The sequence below is a fragment of the Myxocyprinus asiaticus genome, chromosome 12, assembly GCF_019703515.2.
Source record: "Myxocyprinus asiaticus isolate MX2 ecotype Aquarium Trade chromosome 12, UBuf_Myxa_2, whole genome shotgun sequence".
Lineage (NCBI taxonomy): Eukaryota > Metazoa > Chordata > Actinopteri > Cypriniformes > Catostomidae > Myxocyprinus > Myxocyprinus asiaticus.
Window position 1 is genome coordinate 49,733,295 of NC_059355.1, and position 16,124 is coordinate 49,749,418.

General features: G+C 38.4%; 1 protein-coding gene across 1 annotated transcript in view; it reads left to right on the forward strand.

Annotated features, from left to right (window-relative positions):
- Positions 1 to 13,647, forward strand: part of LOC127449574 (alpha-1-syntrophin-like) — a 41,691-nt gene extending 28,044 nt beyond the window's left edge. The window contains exons 3-8 of the mRNA XM_051713100.1: positions 3,203 to 3,386; positions 4,785 to 4,974; positions 5,168 to 5,289; positions 6,048 to 6,244; positions 10,104 to 10,291; positions 11,719 to 13,647. Coding sequence (XP_051569060.1) covers positions 3,203 to 3,386; positions 4,785 to 4,974; positions 5,168 to 5,289; positions 6,048 to 6,244; positions 10,104 to 10,291; positions 11,719 to 11,811 — 974 coding nt within the window. The 3' untranslated portion in view covers positions 11,812 to 13,647. The remainder of the gene's footprint in view (positions 1 to 3,202; positions 3,387 to 4,784; positions 4,975 to 5,167; positions 5,290 to 6,047; positions 6,245 to 10,103; positions 10,292 to 11,718) is intronic.
- Positions 13,648 to 16,124: the final 2,477 nt, after the last annotated feature.

Consider the following 16,124-nt stretch of genomic DNA (forward strand, 5'->3'; position numbering starts at 1 on the left):
AAAACAACTCATGCATATTCATGTTATGGAGTCTTTATTATAAATATGCAGTGAAGACCTACGTCTGTTTACTGTGTTGTTTTGACATGAGTGTTGTACAGTAGCTTGCATGACCTGTAATGTCTCTTGTATGCAATGCATGACTTATTTGTATGGAATGCATAGTAGAAGAGAAAGTGGCTGTGAGAATAAAATAACGCAAAAGTAACGCATAAGTAATGCATAAGTAACGTAACGTTTTACTGTCCAAAAACAAAAGAACTTTTTAATTTATTAAGTAAATTTTTAAAAGTAACGTTACCCAACACTGGTGTCTGGCATGTATATGTAGTAGAACATGTTATATTCTGGACAGTTGACATGACATGTCCTGCAGTGTGATAAGCTATACTTTTTTACTATTTAAAAAACATTCTTCTAATTCCTTCGTAATTATTAGTTGTGTTTGCCAAAGCAAGCATCACTATTTCTATTGCTCATACATGGGGTTAGTGACTTGAGCAAACCAATAACTAGAGATCGACAGATAGTGTTTTTTAATGGATGATACAGTACTGATTCATTGTGTTTAGGCGTCCGATAACCGATATGCATGAAGGATTTTTAATTCTTGCTTTATTTCTGATTTTAGGCACATAAAAACTTAATAATTTCTCTCTGATTTGCAAAACTAATATTATGCAATGTCTACAAATAATTAATTTGACTAGTTTTAGTTGCAATATACAAAGACCCTCACTTAGCCTAACTACGATTTAAAATGTAAAGTCTTTTGTGTCCAACTTTATTGGTAAACCCGATATCAAAGAACAGTGTAAATATCAGTTAAAAATTTCGGTCAAACCGATTATCGGACTATCTCTACCAACAACCCTAATTTCCGGTGTTTAACTCGTCCTGGGCTGTTTCCCAAATCATAAGCCGTAGTAGATCATAGAATCCATCTTACGATTCACCTTAGTTTTTACATAAGTAATACTTGAAAATGGTTGTAGAGTTACAAGTATGCTACAATTTTGTTTGCATAAATCCAAGAATTACTTACACGGATTTATGTGCAGGAGGACCACGTAGTTGGTACAAAGTGGTGGCATGTTTGCATTACAAATTAAATACAGAGAGAATGGAGATGTTACAGTATATTTAAGGGGAAAACTGTCTATCTTGGCTCATCTTCCCACCTTCCTCTCTTTACAACATCCTCAATTTCCTCTCTGACACCCAAGGACGCTGCTGCTTGCATCGCACCCTTGTTGTGCTGCATTGACGTCACCGGTATCATTTTGCTCGCAGATCTCCGTTTGATCAGTGAATGTAAAATTGTACCCCATGTAAGTACTTTCATCGTCCTATTTGGCACTTGCAATAGGCCTTCTTGCAACATGGTACACCTCATTTAATTATGTAGTTATCTAGTTTTTAAGAGAATTTAAGAGAATAACATTTCCAAGCGATGTAAATTATGTAGGCTATTTATAAATTTACACGCTTTAATAAAGTTACAATGATGAGCGTCACTATACGGTTACATTTCAGCTCTCACACAGGGACAGCGAATCTTAAGAAGCACTTAAAGTGTGTCGTTGCAAAGTGCGATTTTGGGAAATGCACGTGAAAAAGGAAAGAAAGTTCATAACTTTGCATGTCGAGAACGCTCTTAATAGCAAAGATCGATTGTTATCGGGAAACGCAGCCCTGCATCATTTGTGCTTCAGATATAAAAAATACCTCAGTGTGGCTTGTTGAGAAGAGGTTTGCAGTTTTACTAAGCAATCAGACTTGGAGAATATAAAAATCTAGTTATGCATGTAGTTTTTATTGACTTATTTTAATTAGAGGTCGACCGATAGTGGATTTTGCCGATACCGATAACTAAGGTGGTAGAAAAGGCCGATAACCGATTAATCGGCCGATAGTTTTTCAAACTGATTTATAGAATTTATAGACAAACTTTTCTAAGTCTTTCCTTACTATGACGGGCACCAGAGGCGCAAAAACCATATATGCAAGGTATGCAATGCATAGGGGCGCCATGTAAAAGAGGGCACCAGTGGCTCAATAAAGGTGGTGCAATCTGCCTCCTCGACCCCTCCAACATCAACCCCCCCCTCCCCCCCCCACCCCCTCGCTTGACAGATACATGTTTTGCATACCCGCACGGAAATGTGTAGCTGCGCCCCAGACGGGCACAGACATTGAGGCTACAAGAGTCAAAAATGAATAAAAGCCCAGCAGTTTATTGTGCAACCAAAGTCCCAATGATAACCAGAAAAATGAAGATTTGGTGCGTAACGCGGGACTTTTAACTATAAACAAGCCTGGAATACACTTACTTATTTTGAAATGATGGAGACTTGACTCCGTTACAATCTTCTATATTTAAGTATTTAAGTGCATTCACTAGATTAAAACTGCTGGCAACTATCGGCATAGGTTTTTGCGCTGTTTAATCGGTAAAACCGATATATCGGTCTACCTCTAATTTGAATTGAGAGACATTATAGAAACACATTGAGCAGTACTTTCCTATAGGAAATGTTTTTATTTTTGTTTGTGCAAAAAGTTTTCATGCTCTATCATTAAAGCTCATTTATTGGTAGTTTTAGTGGGATGCACTTTTGTTTCCTTTTATAGCTCATAACTACAAATCATTAATTAACATGGATGTCATGTCTTTTTGGGTATTTCTGCAGTATGCAGTATGTAGTATGCACATTTTCTGTATGTAGATGAACTACTACATTTGCCTAAATGTGCAGTATACAATAGCGCACACTGCATGCACAGAATACTGTATCCTATTATGTAATGCTCACAATGAATGAACTGGAAGTAATATCAGCTTCAGTTTTTAAAATCCTTTTCTTGATTAGGTGGCCAAAAGCTAAGACACTTTTAAATGACACTATTAAAAATCCAAATTAACTTGTTATTTGCGAGATGAACTGGAATGCAATGTAATGAGTTCATGTGACATCAATGTGCCATTTTGATGGCATTTTACCTACTGTTTTTAATGCAATAACACAAAAAAAAAAAAAAACAAAGATAAAAAACAGTAGTCAGTATGCAGTAAGCAGAACGTTAGTATTCCATTTCAAACACAGCCAGTGAAGAACTCTATTGCAGTGATCTGTGTTTCACCATGACAGAAAAACTTTACAAATAACAATAAGAATTGTCTCTCTTTGTCTCTCCATAGTAAAGTACATTAAGGAGATGTCAGCGTTTTTTAAGGGCGGGTCAACAGCAGGACCCCCGGTGCTTGATTCCCCCCCAACGACCCCACAGAAGCAGGCAGACCCTGCTCTTAAAGAGACCAGGACCCTTCTGCTCCGAATGTGTCATGTTACATGCAAGCAGTGTCCCCCTGATACAGAGGACAGGTACACGCATACACTCACATACAATACATGCCTATAGGGATTGCACTTACTGTATATTTAAACAGTACTGCACTAGGCCACAGATTGTGATAATATTCAGAACAACAGCATGATTGCTAGTGTGAAACTAGAAGTTAATATCAATTAACTTAATAATTTGAACACGATATAGTCAGCACACTATTCAAGCGTAGTATTGTCCCAAGTGGAACACTTGACGTTTTTTTTTTACAACATGGAAGCATTCGCCATTTAACAGCTGACGGAAGTGATGTTTCAAACCCATGTGATGTGTGGACAAAACATTGATCAATTATCTGTCCAAGAACATTCAGTAAACAAAGAATTCCAGACAACATGAGTTGTGGAAAATCAGATGTGATCTAGAAGCTTTAAACAGCTTTATACCATTCGTGCCATTGAAAAGACTGTAAGTCTATCCCTCACAGCCTCGTTCTCATTCCCATTCAAAATCAAAGATGGCGCTAGCATGAATAAGGTCTATTGGTGCATGATCATTCACATACACACCAAAAAATTTGAATACATGTGAACTGTTATTTACTTTAACATGTTAACCCTTGTGCGTCAATTTAAACAAGTTACTCAGAGGACCTTAGAGGACAAAAATGTCCACGTCAAAAAACTGCCACAGAAATATTATATATTAATATTATTTTCCACTTTCACTGACTTAGATTTTTTAACCAACAACAGTCCTGATCATAACTACCAAATATCCATTCATTTACAGGATTTTAACCCTTTAAATGCCAGTTTGTTTACATAATGCCACTGTTGATTTTTACACGCACACACACACACATTTCTCAATACACACATAAAAAACACTCTGACATCCATACCAACACACACACACAATTTTAGCTGCATCATTTATTCAGTTGTCCTGCAGTGCTCTATAATACAGCAGACAGAAAATAGGGGAAAAGCATGTATTTGCTCCATAGGCTAAACATGAGAAAAATGGCGCCATCTGGTGGAAAATATTAAAAATGTCAATTTTGAAGCCAGGGCTCCGGAATGAAAGTATAATATCATGGAATTCATGATTTTATGCTTTAATGGCACTGGGATCAAATATTGCAGTTTTAATGGGTTTCAATGGGGACATTTTTGTCCTGAAGGTCCTGAGTGTAACTATTTTGTGTACACAATGTATTACAGATGTATTATAGGAACTGAGGTTGAAATATCAAAATTCCCCCAAAAATACACACCTTTGGCAAAATTTATGCCGTTGGCATTAACAAAGCCAAAATGATCGAAAAAACAAAATGAAAAATACAAAAAGGTCACACAAGGGTTAAGAATGTCCCTGCATTGTAAAGTCTAATCAAATTAAAATACAAATTCTCTCTCTCGCTTTCTCTCTAGGTATTTTGAGGTTGTATCGTCAGACAGAAAGAAGTCTGTGTTTTTGCGGGCTAAAGATCACGCCATGGCTCAGGCCTGGTATAATGCCATACAGATCGCAAGTACAGCGTTACTGCCCAGCGCAATAGCCGAGCTAAAAGCCATGAAGCCCAACAACGACATCAAACACATCGGCTGGATCATCGAACAGGTGACGAAAATACAGTGAACTACAGAGAAAGAGGAAAAAACATCAAAATTGACCCCATTTACTTGCTTAGAACACTTGTCTTATTTGCATGTTAATATCCTGTTTAACTCAGAAATAATAGTAAAATTGTTTAAATAGTTTTGACCACTATTTCATGCTCAAGATGTTTATGAATGTGTGTGTGTGTTGTCAGGGATCAGAGCGGCCGATACTGGCAGTATTGACGGACAGGGATCTGCTGCTGTACAGCTCTCTACCAGACAGCAAAGACACACTCAACAATCCAGATAAGAGATATCCATTAATTACCACTAGGTACACAAGCACACCATTTTTCATTTTTCCACATGAGGATGTCACCAAAGGGATTCATTAGCCAAAATGTAGGCTGTTTAGGGTTACCAATCAATTTGCCACATGATTATAGAGAATTAATGTGCAGTTACAGGTGTTCATATATCAGAGGGATGAGTGGTGGTGGCGTAGTGGACTAAAGCACATATCTGGTAATCAGAAGGTTGCTGGTTCAATCCCCACAGCCATCACCATTGTGTCCTTGAGCAAGGCACTTAACTCCAGGTTGCTCCAGGGGGATTGTCCCTGTAATAAGGGCACTGTAAGTTGCTTTGGATAAAAGCATCTGCTAAATGTAAATGTAAAAATATGTCAGCTATATAAGAAGAATTATAGGAGTAGTATATGCATTGTTCATCCTGCTGTCTACAACCCTATCAGAACAGACCTGGGCTGCATTTCCCAAAAGCATCACAAGCAAGATGATTGTAGAGACTGTTGTTGCCAATGGTTTCTACAATCTACTTAGGCTTATGATGCTTTTTAGAAATGCAGCCCAACAAACCATTTTTGGATTGCAACCCACCAGGTGAGAACCGCTGCCATAAAATCATTGTAAATGCACTGCCTTTTGTAGTTTCTGTCTTTATATTTCACTGGCTTCAAACATGGCTCATCCAAACAGATTTCAGAACCAGATTTGAGTTGTCTTATAAAGTAGATTTTAAATTAGTTTAATAGTAAGCGTGTGCATGTTTCTCTCTCCTCTATTCCATCAGGTTGGTTCACTCCGGACCTGGTAAGAGTTCATCGCTGCACGATTCAGAGTTGACGTTTGGCCTGCGTTTGGGCACTAAACAGGGAGTGGAGACTCATCTGTTCAGAGTGGACACGGCTAAAGACCTGTCTACCTGGACACACTTACTTGTGGAGGGCTGCCACAGCGCCGCAGAGCTTATACAGGAGGTCACTACAGGTACACATGTTATTTGGAGTGGTGGTGGTGTAGTGGACTAAAGCACATAACTGGTAAGCAGAAGGTTGCAGGTTTGATCCCCACAGCCACCACCACCATTATGTCCTTGAGGAAGGCACTTAACTCCAGGTTGCTCCAGGGGGATTGTCCCTGTAAAATGTGTACTGTAAGTCACTTTGTATAAAAGCGTCAGCCAAATATGTAAATGTAAATATTTCCCTGAGCAGAAATAGAATAAACCAGTAAATATCAAGAGATAATGTTATACACAATAAACAACAGATAATGTCAGAGCACAGTGACAATAGCAAACAATTCAGCATGATCACATGGGAAGTCGGCATGCTGTTTCTGAAGTTCCAGTACCCTAGGATCGACAACAGTATGCCGACTCACTGACATGCCCTATCTCCCATCGGACATATTTGGAACGGCTCAACAACAATTACTTTCCCTCGTGGCACGACTGTTAGCGCGTCAGTTGCATTGGAGACCATAGTTCAATCCCCATTCAAACAAGGAAGTAATTGCATTTGTATAAACAATCACGAGCGTGATGAGATTGCATTTTTATCCCTAATATTGCATTTTGTCTCTGCTAATGGTTATGGTTAGATTTGGGTTTTGGTTGGGGGGTAGATTAAATGTTTATATGCTCTGAAACACTTACCGCTTTAGCCTCTGGAGGCAGTGTTTTCAAATTCGGTCAACGTATACCGATTTTGGCTAAAGAAAAATCGGCACACACTTGCTGAATTTTATGTGAGATCAGGCTGAACAATTTGGGGTTACCCGGAATGTTAGCAGAGCTTTGAGGTTCTTTTTAATTAGCCAGGAATGTGTTTAACTACGGTGGCTGTGAAGTGCAAAACAAAAAACTAATTTAAAAACACAACGGCAAATACAAAAACAAAATAACAATTCAGAAATGCAACAACAAATCAGAAAACACAATGTCAAATCAGAAAATAAAAGAGCAAATCAGAAAACACAACAGCAGTTCAGTCGAAACGGAAAGGGTAGGTACACTATCTTCTCACCTGATTGGCTGTGTGGAGAATATCTAGTCCTTTCTTCAGGACTGGTTCTCTGCCCACTTGCGCGATTATTTCAAAAGTCATTCCAAATGCTCAATTACTGAAAATTGTGAGTGTTTGTCACTCAGTAAAATAGTAATGGGACACTTTATAACAGAGAGAGCAAAAACAGCAAGCGGGAAAAGATGTTCATCTATGGTAAGGGACCGTCTAAAAAGTCCACAAACTGCGCTAAAACGCCCATGTCCAAATGTTCATTTAATTGACTTGCATATTCTAACATAACAAACAGCCTGTAACAACCTCTTGATGGATTTTAGTGGGGTTTTTTCTAAAATAATGGAACACTGTATCCATATAATTGGGTATACTTGGAAAATCTATCCATTGGCAGCAACTGGAACCTCTATAATTTTGTTTAAAAAACAGTGTTTTTTAAGTTAGAACATGCAAGTTGAATGAACGCTTGGATGCCACCGACATTTTAGCGCAGTTTGAGGACTTTAAGCCCCATACGCACTAGATGAACCATGAGACCATAGATGAACATCGTACCTAAAACTAACTTTTCCCGTTCTCTGTTTTTACTCTCTGTGTTATAAAGTTTCCTGTTACTGGAGAGAAAACAGTCCAAATGATTTAGTATTTCAGTTAGTGGCCTTTTGGCATGGATTTTGATATAATTAGTGAACCAATCCTGAAGAAAGGACTAGATCTCATTCACACAGCCAATCAGGTGAGAAGCTATGGAACCTACCCTTTCCATTTCCACTGAATTGCTGTTGTGTTTTCTGATTTGTTCTGTTTTGTTTTTCACTTCACGGCCACCGTAGTTAACAGAAATAGAACATTTAGTTTAGGTTGTGCATGGCGGTTCGGAAAAAGTTCTCATAACCTCAAAATTCTTCAGAACATTTCTTCAACCATGCTGCAATGTTACATCAATATAAACTAATATGTACGATTTAATTCCTCCATTCCAAGTTTTAGGAAAGTTCACAGGTCCTTTGATGTGATGCAGTGGCAGTTCTAGCTTGTATGGCACCCTGTGCGAAACCCGCTTCAACACGCCCCCAAAGTTGTTGACCGGGGGGTGGGGGGGGACGGGTCTTTGTGGGTGCCTCATGCCGCCTCCGCAAGATGCCGCCCTGGGCAACTGCACATGTCGCCCATGCCTAAATCGTTTCTTGCCCATGTACATGACGGATAGCAGGGACATCTCTGCTTCTGTCCAATTTAGTCAATAAACTAAAACTTCTCAGTTACACTTAGACTACTAAAATCATGTTCTGTTCGATTAGATGTGTCAAATCTAATTGCCAATTTAAAAATATCTAATCTATAATGTCTATAAGCAATTGTTGATTAAAGCAATCGATAAGCGAGTATGTGTGGTTCACTCAGTCATCCACGGGAATGACTGTTAACTTTTTTAACCCTCGTGCGACCTTCGGGACATTTTTGTCTTTTTAATTTTTGTTTTTTCGATCATTTTGGCTGTGTTAATGCCAACGGCAGACATTGTGCAAAAGGTGTGTATTTTTGGGGAATTTTGATATTTCAACCTCAGTTCCTATAATACATCTATAATACACTGTGTACACAAAATAGTTACACTCAGGACCTTCAGGACAAAAATGTCCCCATTGAAACCTGCAATATTTGGGGTCTGGGTAGCTCAGTGAGTTCTGACGCTGACTATCACACCTGGAGTCGCGAGTTTGAATCCAGGGCGTGCTGAGTGACTCCAGCCAGATCTCCTAAGCAACCAAATTGGCCTGGTTGCTAGTGAGGGAAGAGTAACATGGGGTAACCTCCTTGTGGTCACTATAATGTGGTTCTCTCTCTCAGTGGGGCATGCAATGAGTTGTGTGTGGATGCCGTGGAGAATAGCGTGAAGCCTCCACACACGCAATGTCTCTGCGGTAACGCGCTCAACAAGTCACGTGATAAGATGCGTGGATTGATGGTCTCAGACGCGGAGGCAACTGAGATTCGTCCTCCGCCACCCAGATTGAGGCGAGTCACTACGCCGCCACGAGGACCTAGAGCACATTGGGAATTGGGCATTCCAAATTGGGGAGAAAAAAAAACTGCAATATTTGATCCCATGAATTATTTGATCCAATAAAATCATGAATTCTATGATATTATGCTTTCATTCTGGAGCCCTGGCTTCAAAAAAATTTTTTTTATATATATTTTCCAGCAGATGGCGCCATTTTTCTCATGTTTAGCCTATGGAGCAAATACAAGCTTTTGTCCTGTTTTCTGTTTGCTGTATCATAGAGCACTGCAGGCCAGTTGAATAAATGATGCAGCTAAAATTGTGTGTGTGTGTTGGTATGGATGTCAGAGTGTGTTTTGTATGTGTGTATTGAGAAATTTGTATGTACATTTGTGTGTAAAAAACAACAGTGGCATTATGTAAACAAACTGGCATTTAAAGGGTTAAAATCCTGAAAATGAATGAATATTTGGTAGTTATGATCAGGACTGATGTTGGTTAAAAATTAACTCATTGAAAGTGGAAAATAATATTAATATATAATATTATTATGGCATTTTTTGGACACGGATATTTTTGTCCTCTAATGACCTCTGAGTAACTTCTTTAAATTGACGCACAAGGGTTAATACTTTGGTCAGTTTTACTATATGTGGCCTAATCAAACCAGAGACATTATCAGTTCCTTTGCACATTTATACAGGCATTTAACACCAATGCAAACACTAGAGTTAATCAGGAATGCCCAAATGGGTCGTTTTCAGAAATAAATTAAAAAAGTGCCATTCTTTCTCTCCTTTTCTATGTTTTGTAGCATGCAGCTGGAATGGGAAGCCATGTATGTTGAGCGTGCACATAGACAAAGGCTTCTCACTCTTCACTGAAGAGGCCGGCGTGAGAAAAAACATTCTCCTCCAGCAACCGTTTGAGCATCTGCGCATGTCTTCAGATGACGGCGTCCGTATGATGTTCCTCGACTTTGGAGGCCCAGAAGCAGAGATTGTGAGAGAACTTTTTATCCTTCTTCTTCTTCAAACTTCCTCACATTACACTTCACATTTGTTCACACCTTAAGATAAAAATTGTTCTGGTCTAAGATTTCTGGGGTATTTATTTGTGAGAAACATCTGACATGCACAGGACGGGGGGCAGCAGGGGCACGAGCAGGGGTGGATTCTACGAAAGTATGCCAAAACGTGTTTATGTAATATTATTTAAGCGACTCAAGAGCAAGTGTAACGTAATTTCCTCATTTCTTTTCTGTCTGCAATGCAGGCAACATGAATAATAATTATTATGTAACTAAATTTCAACATGTTTACATACTTTGAACTCATTTTTGATTCTACAGTAATTTAATACATTTTGGCTGTGTACTCACAGAACGACGCAGGAATATAAATGCAAACCAACACAGGTCAGATAAAATGTCCACTCCATGTATTGTGTTTTAAGTTCATCAACAGATTAATGCTCGTTTGCTACCGCATTTCCGACATCACATGGCACACACCTGCAGTGTCGACAGATTTATTCATTATAATGGGAACGGTTGCGTCATTTTCAGTGATAGAAATTTAATACGTGTTTTATAGGATACTGCCATTAACTGAAGGAGCTCTCTGATTCAGCCAAAGCCAGTTTTGTTTTGTTTAAACTAATAGACTAATCACTTTCGGAAAAATACCATGGTATTACCATTTTTGGGCATGTAGGCTACCCATTCAAAACCATGGTGACGAGGTCAGAATAGAAGAAGCAGAGATAAAATGATAAAGTGAGGGTGCAGAGATGAGAGAAGTGAAAAGAGTGATGAGACAAGAAAAAGATTAGAGCCCTATAACAACAAAAAAGACACTGTGTCGTTACCAGGCTAATACCATGGTACTGAATGATTATATTCATATTTCATGATACTGTCAAAGTACTCCATGATACTTCAAAAAATACCATGGTTTTACTGACACATGTCAAAAACGTGATTTTCACAGACCATGTCTGAAAAAAAAAGGGTAAAATATTGTGCTTTTTGTTAGGAATATAACAGAATATGCTATTATTTGACAAAAAGGACATAATAGTGGGACCTGGGTAGCTCAGCGAGTATTGACGCGCATCTTATCATGTGACTCATTGTGCATGACACCGCAGAGACTCACAGCATGTGGAGGCTCATGCTACTTACCACGCACAACTTACCACACGCCCCATTGAGAGCAAGAACCCGTAATCGCGACCACAAAGTGGTTACCCCATGTGACTCTACCCTCCCTAGCAACCTGGACAATTTGGTTGCTTAGGAGACCTGGCTGGAGTCACTCAGCACACCCTGGATTTGAACTCGCGACTCCAGGGTTGGTAGTCAGCGTCAATACTCACTGAGCTACACAGGCCCCATGGACTCATTCTGTTTTCTTCTTGTTTTTCAGCAACTTGATCTTCACTCTTGCCCGAAGACCATCGTCTTCATCATTCACTCTTTCCTATCGGCCAAAGTCAAGCGGCTAGGCCTGTTGGCATGACAACCAGCACTCGGAGACCATACCTCCACAGGTCAGACACCAAGATGACAGGAGTGAATGGTTCAGTGGACCACTGAACATCAAGCCAGACTTTCACCATAGACTGCCACGGGTCAGAGTTCAACCACTGAATGCCAAAACAAGCTAGCAAAAAAACAAAACAACCTAAAGCCATTGAAGGAAACGTTTATCTCTGTTTTTCCCATAGTTCTGGCCTTTTATTGTTTATTTGTTTGTATTTCACCTTTGCATACAACTTATTGAATGTTTAAAAAGTTAATCACCTAATCATGCATTATATATTGTCGGAACTGCAACAGAAACAAAGCAAGATATTAGCTTAAGTCCAAAACTTAGTGAGCTGCATTGCTGCCTACTGTCTACATAGGCATCTACCTTCTTAGACCCAAACATACTCTACACAAGTATGTGAACACAGATGCTTCTAGCTACACAAGATTGATTTCATGCACTGTTGCGTTTCGAACAGTCAGAATGAAACACGTAATTCAACGCAAGTACACATTACATTCTTTTGGAACTTGGAACTCGTCTTCGCATTGAAAGCCTGCCTGCAATGCCTTAAAATGCTGTCTAGATAGGAAGCACACTAAGTGTTGGAACAGAACTATAATTTACTTTTTTTTGTTGATATTATTCCTATTGTATGATTCTGTGAAAACAACAGCTGCTTTTTTAATGAAAAGGGCTTTAACGTTCAGCAGCTGAGAGCGATTGTGGAAATTAAAACTGTCTATCAGCATCACTAACACAAACATTCACCACAGAGCAAGTATTAAGGAAAAAGTTCTTAATGGGTATCTCTAATTCGACTTTTCCGACTTTAACTTTTTAAAGACATGTTGTCCTTCAGAATTTTAGCCATTAATCTATACATCTCTGAAGCTGTGAAAATGAAAATATGAACAGGACGAACAGAACAAATCTTTACAAAAAAGTACTTTATGCAGGGGCGTAGATTTCGGGGGGACGGGGGAGGTAACCCCCCCCAATAATCAAAACAAGCAAGTACAACCCCCACCCCCCCCACCATTATTTATACCATAATCAATGGAAACATGTAAATGCTTTACACTGCAACCTCCCCAATGTTCAAGTCAAATCTACGCCCTTGACTCTATGAATACCATATTCATATACTATGGTATTAATATGGTATTTCAAAGATTTTGGTATTACCGTCATGGTTTTGACCCAAAAAACAAAACAAAAACGTAGTAATACTTTTTTTGTGTGTTTGTTTTGTAAGAGAAAAATATGTCTCAAAATTACAAATCAAACTCTGGCTTGAGAATTGTATTTCAGATTTATAATTTATAACTGTAGATTGATCTTGGAAACTAGGAAATTTAATCTGTGATTTTCATTTGTTTAATTTTAAACAGCAGAAAGTTACACTTCATCTGTTGGCAAAAATTAACAATACTACAGTCCTTTTCATCCTATATCATGCTAAAAACATACTATTTTCTTTTCTTTTTTTTTCTATATACACAGCTGCATTTAAAACTGATGGTTTGAAGTTCTGGCATCTATTGATTTTTTTTAATAATATGTCTTGGTCCCAATAACATGGTAATATGCAAATGGTTTCTGCTAAAAGAGGTACTTCTAAAGTCCCAGCTTGGAAAATATGGCCTTTATGTGGCCCCTTTTTTTAAACTACTAAATTTTAATATATAATTCAAACTAAACTATATTCAAACTGTGTTAGCTATCAAATGGAAAATCATACTATATCCTTATTTAAACAAAAGAGTGCCTTTTAGGATTGTTTGTATATAAAATGGCAATAAATATAACTGTTGACTTCTATCTCAAAGGAGTGTTTATTGGGTTGTCGGTCACTTCCTAAGATACTGAGAGTGCAAGTAAGGGTTTTAGTCATATATGGTCAAAAACAAGGATGAAAAGCACAATAAAACTCAACACTGTAACAGCAGACCAAACACAATCCATCAACAGGCTTTGGAGAGAAAATATTATTATCTACCAACTCTTTTCATAATACTGCAAACCAGACTCCTATGTTGACTAGTTTGGTTATTGAAGACTACCGAAAGATGGATTACACAAATGTGACCATAGAAATGTACCAAGAAGAGGATAAAAAAAAAAAATTAAGTTAAACTAAAGGTTATGCAATTCAAATACTCCAGAATGGGTAACACGGTTGCAAATTAAGCATAAACTTAGCTGTCACTGCGTAGGGGCTGGCTAATTTGGTTGCTTTGTAGTTCTCAATAAACGTATATATTTTAAATAAATTAAAATCAAATATTTTTTGAGATTATTTACAATAACTTTGGTAACACACACACACGTCACATTCTGAACACAAACAGGCTTATGGCAGGGGTCTTTTTTTTCTGTGGATAGCACAAGAACCCCAGAGCAGACTGATGAACAACCATGAAGAATTCTGGAATGATAGTACAAAATACGCCCAAAGCATTTAATGTACAGCTACACTCTAAAAAATGGTGGGTTATTTTTTTCTACCCAAACACTTGATTTGGGCTGTTGGGTGAAGAAGTTGGGTTGATTTGTCCCAATCTGTTTATGGTGCTTTTATGAGCGTTTTTGTGGGTTGACAGACTGGTCACTATGGCCTAACATTGTATGAAAAACTTAAGAACACTAAAAAGAATTCCTGTTGTGTTCAATAACAGCATATGAGCTAGAGGTCGACCGATATATCGGTTTTGCGGATTAATCTGCACCGATAACAGATTTATGGAACTATCGGTTATCTGCAAAAATCCACACCGTTAGTTTTTCCCTGTTGCATCCGGTGCTGGACGGCTGGGAAGGGTCTGCTGTCATTATACAGTGAGAGTGAAATAAAAACTATCACTTCACTGATGTCTTGTGATGTTCGTTTTGACACGTTAGACACTCTGTATGGAGTGGAACACTTCAGATGCGGATTTAAAACATCAACAATGAAAAGGTATGTATACAGTACACTACACTACACGTCATATCATTATAAAGTAATTAATTTGTTGACTAGATGCTGCATTAGTAGAGAACAGCAGTATGTTTGCTGACAAGGCTGAGAGGATGCTAACATTAAAGCTAACCTCAAACGGATAGAACAATGTGACAAAAATACACAGTATTTGCCCAAATGTTTAAATGTCACGATTGTTCCCATCTATTACCATTTATTTGCATTAGTTTATATCCAGCTGGTCACATTTATACATTCGTTAGCCAGTTGCATATTTAAAGCTAGTGGCGCGAGAAAGCCAAGAGAAATGTATAAACAAACCAAAAACGCATCTGATTTCAATTCAATCTTTTTATCCTCACTGTAATACAATGACTTCAGGTCGATCACATTATTGCACTAAAAAAGGCTAGACACAGCGCAACAAATACAGTTTAACGGAAAGCAGGCGTCTCAATATGCTTTTAAAGTTCTTTTAATTACACACACCATCTAAAAAACAAAGGGAAACAAAGACGTTCGTCTAGAGTGCGTTTACATAGAAAAACAAATGGATGGTTGCAAAAGCGCTTGGAGTGAACAACCCCTTACAGTTGTTGGAGGTCTTGGGCCATTGCGTCTTGCTCTCTTTATAAGCATTTCTCAGATTAAACAATGAGTTGTTTAAATTCTTTGTCAGGAAAGATGTTCAACTTGGAAATGTGTGTATCGAGATCCTCATGTTCGGTTCCAGTCTGTTGTGTTTCGTCTGATTGAACAGCCCCTAACCTGTGCTTATAGTCTGAGCCGCTTCACCACCGAGTTCAGCCGAATACCACTGCTATCTGTGAATATTGCTACTCTACATACAACTGTACTGAATAAAAAACAATGTGGTATTTTGCTGTTATTATGAAGCTTGAGTCTGGAGTAGTAGGTATCAGTGCAAGTGTAACACCATGTGACCTGTCTATTGAAGCGTACGCACAGTCATTTCTGTTTTCCCAGGTTCATACCAGTGGCTGATTACCTGCACCATGCAAAAGATGCCATCAGATTTCCATACACACTGATGCTTTGAGAAAACAATCAGTGCTTTCAAGCTTTTGTTGTCATTCACAGAGAAGCGCTTCAGCAAAATACATTGAGGGGCACAGTGGACATTTACTTCAAAGCTTCTACCTCTTAAATATGAATTGCCCCAAGAAGTGTTCCCCAGTGTGTGAATTTCTACAGACTGGTAACTTCTTTATTGAAAAAGACAATACATTTCTACTTTTTGATTGTTATTGTTGTATGCCTCCCTTATTGTGTGTGTGTGTGTGTGTGTGTGTGTGTGTGTGTGTGTGTGTGTTTG